Here is an 8,121-nt window from a genome sequence, read left to right as displayed (position 1 = left end):
CTTTCCCTTCCCGCACGTTCAAAGCTTTTGCTCTTGTTGCACCAGCGCTGGGAGGGAAACACAAGCCACGAGGGCTCCTTCAAACAAAACCCACGGCCCCCAGGCCTTGTAGCTCTCGGGGGGCATTGAGTGGGCAACCCCTCGCACTAGTCACACCAGGCTGTTTTATGGAGTTGCAGCCCACAGTGGAGGTTTTAATGCAAAGCACAACTGCCCGCACACAGCCTGGCTCTTATTTGCATCTGGCTGCTCACATATGCTCATGTCCAAAAGCCTTTTTAACAGGGTTCCCTATTCCACGTCTGCCCGTGCCGGCATCAGATAAGGTTTTGTAAGACTGCCACCAGGATTTTAGCCGGGGAGAAGCACGGGAATTGGTAAAGAGAGTTTTTTCTGTGTCCTTTGCTTCTCTGCAGGTTCCTAGTGGGCCAAGACGGGTGAGAGGGAGGATGGTCTGAAGTGCTGAACCATCAGCTTTGATTATGATTGGGGTCACGGCATCTTCCGGAGAGTTGTAGACCAACAGAGCTGAAAATTCACTGGGAATTTTTCAATGAACTTGCAGGCACGTTGGATCAGGGCTCCAGAAGAGTGAGACAGAAATACACTGGATTTCATCCTGACCCAACCCTACCAATCAAACAAGCTCATGGGTACTAAATTTGCCCACAGGCCATTTTCAAAGAAGATGCTTCAACTACCTGTTGAGCAAAGCAATCTCCATCATCCGTCCATCCATCCATCCGTCCATCCATCCATCCGTCCATCCATCCATCCCAGCCAGAATTTTGGTTAGGTCCAATACCCAGCTGTAATCATTTTACACAACACTCCGGTGAGGAGGAATTTGGGTATCCAAGTTTTCAACGGCTTTTTCTTTTAAGTTATAGCATTTGCAGGTGAAATAAAATTTTGAGGTAAAAAACGCTACGATGTTAAAAACATTCCCTATTTCCCCTTCCTTTTTTTTTTCCTATTTTTTAGTTTGGGGCATTTTTTGTTGTTCATTTCTATAATCTCAAAACACTTTATCCCATTTTTAACTTTCCCCCTTCTATAAACATGTTCCATAAAAGATGCACATGGGAAAGTTCCTGTTTTAATGCGTGAAAAGTTAGCCTTCGCAGCCCTGATCCGCATTACTAACAAACACAAACCCTGAATTCACAGGATGCTGCTGAATTCAAGGCACCTCCACCAGCATGGGATTTTTCAGGGACTGCTCTCACCTGCTTACCTGCAAACAGAGCTGCTGGCGGACAGCCCTGCAATTTATAGAAAAATAAGCAAAAAGCCCTCACGGGCCATATGCAAAAGCTGATCCCCGAGCTCATTTCGATGCCAAGGCTGTCCCTTCCGCTGGGAGCTCTTTGCATAGCCATGCCGCATTTGCTTTTCCATGTCAGGGCATTCTTCAGGTAGCCTTTGCCTCGCTACAGCAAGACTGATACCTAGGGATTTATTCTTTCAAAATACTGACAGACCCAGGGAACAGCGTCCCAGCTTGTTTATGCAGAGAGACATCCCACCTCTAACTGTACTTTTGGTGACCGTGTCACACATCTGTGCAGTGATACTGCTGGGATACAAGAAAACAGCAATGAGAAACCCAAACAGAAAAATTCCTTGGACCTCAGTTCTCAGACGCAGTGCGGGATCTGATCTTTAGGTGGAGTAGAAATTGTATCTTCTGCCCTTACAAAATTTGACAGGTAGACGTAAATAAACTCATAGATAAACTCGGGTCAGCTGCGCTGTCACAGAAAGTTGGATTTTAGGCTGCCTTCACCAGACTTTTAGGAAATGGGCAAATACTGAGATGTTGTTTGGAGTCATTGTATTATCCTGTCTTTACAGAAAACTGGCCTTTTTAAACAAACAAAAGAGAGACGGATTCTCTCTTCTCATGCCTTGCTTTACCAGCACTAACAAACAGGCTGTCACAACAGGCTAAGCTCTTCGTGATCGCACCGGGTGTTACTCGTACCTTGGGAGAGGGGACTTCAGTCCCTGCAGCTCAAGAACATAAAATTATCCCAGGAACAGCAATATGGACCAAACAAGTGGAAGTTTTCAACAGACCCTGAGCAGATTGTCTGGGGCAGAAAAGTGACCTCCTTTCCATCCCTAATTCCCTGTCTCTGCACAGCCTTGGCCAGCTGTGGGGCTCTGTGGCTATACATCGCCACGTGGACCTCGAGGTGTCCCCGAGCCAGCCCTGACATAGGTGCTACTATCGGTGAAGATAGTGCAGCAATGACTCCAACAAGCAGTGGCCCTTTGGACAAGGATCTGCGGTCCTTCAGCATCCTGCTCTGTGTCGTTACCGCCCCGGGTACCTGAGCTGGCCAAATGAGAGATGATACGTGCTCGTTGGAGCTGCACTCTCCCTTCCGAGCACCGTGGCGATGCACGTCCCCGTGGCAATGGAGACGTGGGATTTGGGGCATGAGCTGGGACAGCGGGAGGATGGCTGCAGCCAGACCCAGCCAGAGGGATGAGGGATGCCCTGGCAACCAGCTGGTTTGGGGGACCGCTTCCACCTCTCACCCAGGGTCTTGCATCTGCCCGGGGTTCCCCCAGCACGCCGAGCCCCTCGGGTCTGCGGTTCGTGCTGAGCCCCACGGCTGGCTGGCCAGCTGAAATGGTGCCAGGCCCTGGGCGATGCACCCCACTGGGCCAGTTTGGCCAGGCTGGGGCTGCCAGTTGGCCACGGTCTCCTGCCAAACACCCGCTCCTGCCTGCAGCCAGGGCCAAGAGGGCCAGCGCCTACTCCCACCACCGCACCACGAGCGTACAAAGTGCTTTTTGTGCACCACAGCACAGCATCTTAAGGGCTACCATCCCCTTCCCATGCCCAGCCCGGGGCTGGGGGTGCAGGGCGGGCACCCCCCCAGGGACCTGCCGGGGGGGGGACGACAGGGTGCTGTAATGCTTTTGCCCAGCTGGGTAATGGCATTAGAGCCAAATCCTGCTTTGCCGGGGGATGGAAAGGGGCCCCCCCCGGGAATCCCCTGGCCTCGCCTGGCCCCGGCATGGAGCTTCCCGATGGAGGGGGTGGGTGCAGGGATGGGGGGACACACACACACACACACACCCCGAGTGGGCGGCGGGGGAGGCGGGGAGGGAGGGCGGGGGCGAGGCGGGCCCGGGGCCGGCGGGGGATGGCGCTCGCCGCCTTCCCGACTATAAAAGGGCTAGGGCCAGGACCGGGAGGGAGAGCGGAGCGGCGGCACGGCACGGCACGGCACGGCACGGCACGGCACGGCACGGCACGGCACGGCACGGCACGGCACGGCACGGCACGGCCGGGCCGCCCTGCGCAGGTAACGGGGGCGGCGGGGTCCCAGCCCCGCTGGGATGGGGCAGGCTGCGGGGGGGGGGTCCCCTGGCCGGTGCAATGCCGGGACGGGGCTCCGGCTGCTGGAGGCTGAGCCGGGGTGTCCCCGTCGGTGTCCCGCTGGATTTGTTTTCTTTTTTTGCTGGGTCCGGGGAGGGCTTGCAGCCTGCCAGTAAAGGCGCTGGGTGCATGAGGCAGGCAGGGGTTCGGCTTTCCTTGCGTGTCGTCCCCCCCCCCCCAGCCCCGCCAACTCCTAGCCCGGCTGTGGGCAGCCCGGCTGCAGCCCCCAGCCTCCGCCACCCGTGACAAAGGGATCTGGCTCTTGCCAGATGAGCTCCAGGCACAGGCAGGCTCCCGCCTGGTTTTCTGTAAGCAGGGGAACAGCAGCGTGGGCATGTATCACCAGAGAAAGGGACTGAAAGCCACTGCGGGAGAGGATTTGGGAAGGTGGAAGCCAGGTGGACCGCGCTGATCCTCTTTTCGATCTTTGCAGCTTCTTCCCTGGCAGAGGCTTGCCCAAGTCGCTCCTTGTTCAAAACCAATTCGCCCTGAAGCACCCCTGGGAGCTGGGAGGCGGCGTGTGGCCGTGAAATGCAGGCTCAGCTCTCCCCACCGCCCAAAAGTGCCCACCGAGTTTTATCTTTGCCCTTTAGTTTCTCTGAAATTTGTGTTAGGATCCTTTTGTGCTGCTCCGGTGAACCCGTACGGCAGGACACAAGGAGGAGGCGAGACTTAGTGTTGTTTCTTGGCTGCCGGACCAGTCCCCGGGGTGAGGGGAGTGCAGGCAGCTCCTGCCAACTTCAGAGCAGTCCCAGGGCTGCCCTAACATCACACAGGGGAGCGGCAGAGTTTGAGGCCAGCCCTGCCGGGCAGTTAGGGGTGGCACAGGGAAACCCCTTCTCTCCGTGGTCTCCCAAATCCCTGCACAGAGCATGGCTTGGCCAGGCTGGATCCGGAGTCTGTCTGCTGAGCCAGGTTTATGTAAGCACTGATTTGCAGTGTCAAGGGATGCCTAAGTATCAGCTTGCCTTTGGAAAAATGTATAAAAACATGGCATCTGGCCCAAGGCTGTACCAGTAGCCCGGTATTTGTCTTGGTCCCAGACCCTTGGAGAGATTCTGCCATCTCTCACCTGCTCTCAGCTTGGCCTCGAGTCTCTGTCGAGTACTTTCCAGGAGCAAGGACGGAGCAGGAGTGCCAAAAGGCACTGTCACTCTGTCCTTTATAGTGGTATCTAGCGTTGCTTTTCTGGCAGACCTGTGGGTGCTCCTTGCGTGGGACCATGAGCTCCCCTCCAGCTCACCGGCTCGGCAGGAGACGCTGCGCCGTAATGCAGTCCTCCCTTGGCACGCTCGGCAGCTCCTCCTGACTGGCAGGATGCTGGGCCAGGCGGGTCACCGGTCAGACCCAGGGTGTGACGGTCCTGGCTTTCCTGTTAACATCAGTATGGCGTCACTGCGCCTTCCTCAGCAAAGGTGCTGAGCCCCAGCCCCGGGAAGGCTGGGCTGCAGGTGGAGACGGCGTGGTTCAGACCACGGGCAATGCTCTTCCCTTCTTGTGCCACGGAAGGGAAGGCGACATTAGATAATGCTGCTTATTCCAAGAGCCAGGCATTGGGGAAGAGAGCTGACTTCCAGACTCCTGGAGAGACAGGGGCCTGATCCTGCACTGCTTGCTGACCCAAAGCAAGTGCGATCGGGCTTGGGATTGGTGGGACGATGGGCTGCGTTTGCCGGCAAGCTTAACATTGGCACGTTGCTGCTTTTTGTTGCAGGTGGGAAGGCAGCGGTAGCTCACTATGGCCCTGGCAGACAACACGGGCTGTGCCAAACCCAGCGAGGACTTCCCCTTCCCTGAGATCATTGAGCTCAATGTGGGTGGACAAGTCTACATCACCCGCCACCCCACCCTGGTCAGCGTGCCTGGCTCACTCCTCTGGGAGATGTTCACCCAGAAGAACGTCCGCTCCCTGGCCCGTGACAGCAAGGGACGGTTCTTCGTGGATCGGGATGGTTTCCTCTTCCGCTACATCTTGGATTACATGAGGGACCAGCAGCTGGTGCTGCCCGACCACTTCCCGGAGAGGAGCCGCCTGCAGCGAGAGGCCGAGTACTTCATGCTGCCGGAGCTTGTGAAGATGCTGGCCCCCAAGCTCAGCAAGCAGAACTCGCTGGGAGACGACCCATGCCAAAGCGACCCGGAGGAGCTCTCCCCCAACGTGGATGCCACCCGCAACCTGACCTCTGCCAGTACCACGCTCCCCAGCGCCGTGGCTGGTGGCCCCGGGGGTGCCGTCACCACCGGCACGGGTGCTGCCAGCACTGATGTCCGCAGGGCAGGTTTCATCACCATCGGCTACCGGGGCTCCTACACCCTGGGCAGGGACAGCCAGACGGATGCCAAGTTCCGCAGGGTGGCACGGATCATGGTCTGCGGCAAGACATCGTTGGCCAAGGAGGTCTTTGGGGATACCTTGAACGAGAGCAGGGACCCGGACAGGCCCCCGGAGAGGTACACCTCCAGGTACTACCTCAAATTCACCTTCCTGGAGCAAGCCTTTGATAAACTGGCCGATGCTGGCTTCCACATGGTGGCTTGCAACTCCACAGGCACCTGTGCCTTTGCTCACGACCAGACAGATGACAGGATCTGGACCTCTTACACCGAATATGTTTTCTATCGTGAGTGACACAAAAAAAACCAACCCAAACCCCACAAACCAAACACCAACTCTCCCTTTCCTCTCCTGTGCTGGCTGTTGCGTAGAAGGTAGACATCCGAATCCCGGCGTCCCCCCTTTGCCTCCTTTTGAGTTTGTTCTTGGGTTTTTTTCCTCCTCCTTCCTCCGTGTTGAACCTGTTCAGCTCTTCCTCGTAGCAGCTGCTGACCACCAACCTTCTTCCCTCTCTCCGACTTCTGCAGTAGCCGCCTGTAGCTCCCAACCCTCCCTGGATGTGTGCACTTGGACACTGTCGTGTACGTGTTTTGGGTGGGAGGGGGGGGGGAATACACCGGACTGTGCTCTGGGCTGGGATTCCTGCAGCTGGATGAGCTTGTCCGTGTTGGACGCTGAACTCGGCTCTCGTGCCCTGTACGCCGTGCAGCAGCTCCCCAGGAACACGCTGCAGACACTGTATTTGATCTGCCAAGGGGTTCGAGTGAGAAAGCGTTGGTTTAAGGACATGGAGAAAGGTGGGAAGCAGAGCGGAGGGTGGGGGGGGTGGAAAGACGAAGCCTCGCAGCACGGATATATTGCTATTAGCCCATGTAAGCAGCTTAGCGTTTAGACTGTCAGTGCTTGGGAAGGTTAGATAAAGACGCAGCCTGCGTTTGCAGTTCTGAGTCGAAGCATCGCTGCTGCTCTGGGATGCCTTGGGGGTTTTTTTTGGGGGGGGAGGGGGTGGGAAGGGGCGGACGGACAGATGCTCTGTTCATGCATATGTGGAGGGAGGTGGGGGGGGGAGCGGGAAGGCTTTACACGCTGTAGGGTGTAAAATGCTTATACATCTCTCAAACTAGTTGGAGGTCTGTTCAGAAAAAAAGTACCGTCATCTTTCCGTCGGAGTATGGTAGCGACGTGGGCTTCAGAGGGAGGGGGTTGGGTTGCTCCGGTGAGCGGCAGTCGGGCTCAGCCGCAGCCACGGCTTCACAGATTAAAGGGAATCTTTGCCCAACATGAAAATCTTTGCCATTTTGGCAATCTCTTGCGAAGGTCTCTCCAATCACAGCTCTCCATGGCCTGCTTTTGGGCCTGGGGCTGGCTGCTGCTGCTTTACCGTGCCTGGGCAATGTGTAATAAAGGAAGAAAACCGACTCGCCTCCATCTTCGTGTGCCAAAGTGCAAAGGCGGTAGTGCTGGGTGGGTGCCATGTGCGCCCAGAGGTGTTGCTCGAGCAGGACAACAGCGCTGGCACATGGGCAAGGAGCAGTGTGCTTTAGTATTTGCATTCAAATAAAAGGGAGAAGGAAGGAAGGCAAACTTACTGGAGCCCTCTTGCCCGGCTCTGACACCCCCCCCCCCCCCTCCTCTTTGAACCCTCGCTCCCATCCCAGCTGGGCCGAACTGCAATGCAGTGCATCCCTGCAGGGATGCTGATACAAGCGGTTGGGTCCAGGATTACCTGCCTGTCTGCAGACCAGCCCTGGATGATGCATTCATCCCCATCACTGAAGCAGGGCCTTGCAAGCTCTGGCACAAGGGGCCAACCTGCAGATCTGGGTGCCAACGCCTGCAGGAGCGGTCGCAGGTGGCCCCCGCTACCCTGACGTCCCCAACTGCTGCCTGCGCCTGCCTGCTCCCTCTCTGTTGCTCTGCCGGGTCTCGGCTCCCTTCCACCCACTATCCATCCCTGGTCCTCCACCTCTGGCTGCTTCTCGAGCAGCCCCTGTGAAGCTCTTGGTGCAAGGAGCTAAAGGATCACCTCGCCGGCTGGGTGCCGGCCAAGGGGGCATTTCTGTTTGGGGTTCACTTGGGAGGAAGGGTTGCAAGTGGTTTCCGAAGAGGTGGGAGGGCTGCAGTCTTCTGGCACGCAGGGCGAGCAAAAATTTTGCAGTGAGGCAGCCCCTCCTGAAGAAGGGGAAGGCGAAAATGGTATTTTTATAAGGGCCCGTTCCTCATTGCAACAGCATTTTGAAGAGGAAATGACAACCAGCTTCAAAAAAAAGAAAAAAAAAAAAGGAACTTGAGCTCTGTGTGGAGAGAGAGAGGCTGAAGGACAGAATTAAAACCTTTTAAATAGACAAGGAGGGGACATGCGCTCCATATTTGCTTGTTTGTTTTA

General features: G+C 56.4%; 1 protein-coding gene across 1 annotated transcript; it reads left to right on the top strand.

The window, feature by feature from the left end:
• The first annotated feature begins 3,292 nt into the window (after positions 1 to 3,292).
• On the top strand, positions 3,293 to 6,324 carry LOC127019676 (BTB/POZ domain-containing protein KCTD12-like). The gene is made up of 2 exons (XM_050901844.1): positions 3,293 to 3,326; positions 5,115 to 6,324. The coding sequence occupies exon 2, from the start codon at positions 5,139 to 5,141 to the stop codon at positions 6,027 to 6,029; it is 891 nt and encodes a 296-aa protein (XP_050757801.1). The 5' UTR covers positions 3,293 to 3,326; positions 5,115 to 5,138; the 3' UTR covers positions 6,030 to 6,324.
• The last annotated feature ends 1,797 nt before the right edge of the window (positions 6,325 to 8,121 follow it).

The sequence above is a fragment of the Gymnogyps californianus genome, chromosome 9 (assembly GCF_018139145.2).
Source record: "Gymnogyps californianus isolate 813 chromosome 9, ASM1813914v2, whole genome shotgun sequence".
NCBI classification, from domain to species: Eukaryota; Metazoa; Chordata; class Aves; order Accipitriformes; family Cathartidae; genus Gymnogyps; species Gymnogyps californianus.
The sequence above is the reverse complement of the archived record's forward strand: the minus strand, read 5'-3'. Positions and strand labels throughout refer to the sequence as shown.

What these genes read in the sequence shown, in the direction of transcription:
- LOC127019676 (XM_050901844.1), top strand. Translation starts at nt 5,139, where the DNA reads ATGGCCCTGGCAGACAACACGGGCTGTGCCAAACCCAGCGAGGACTTC.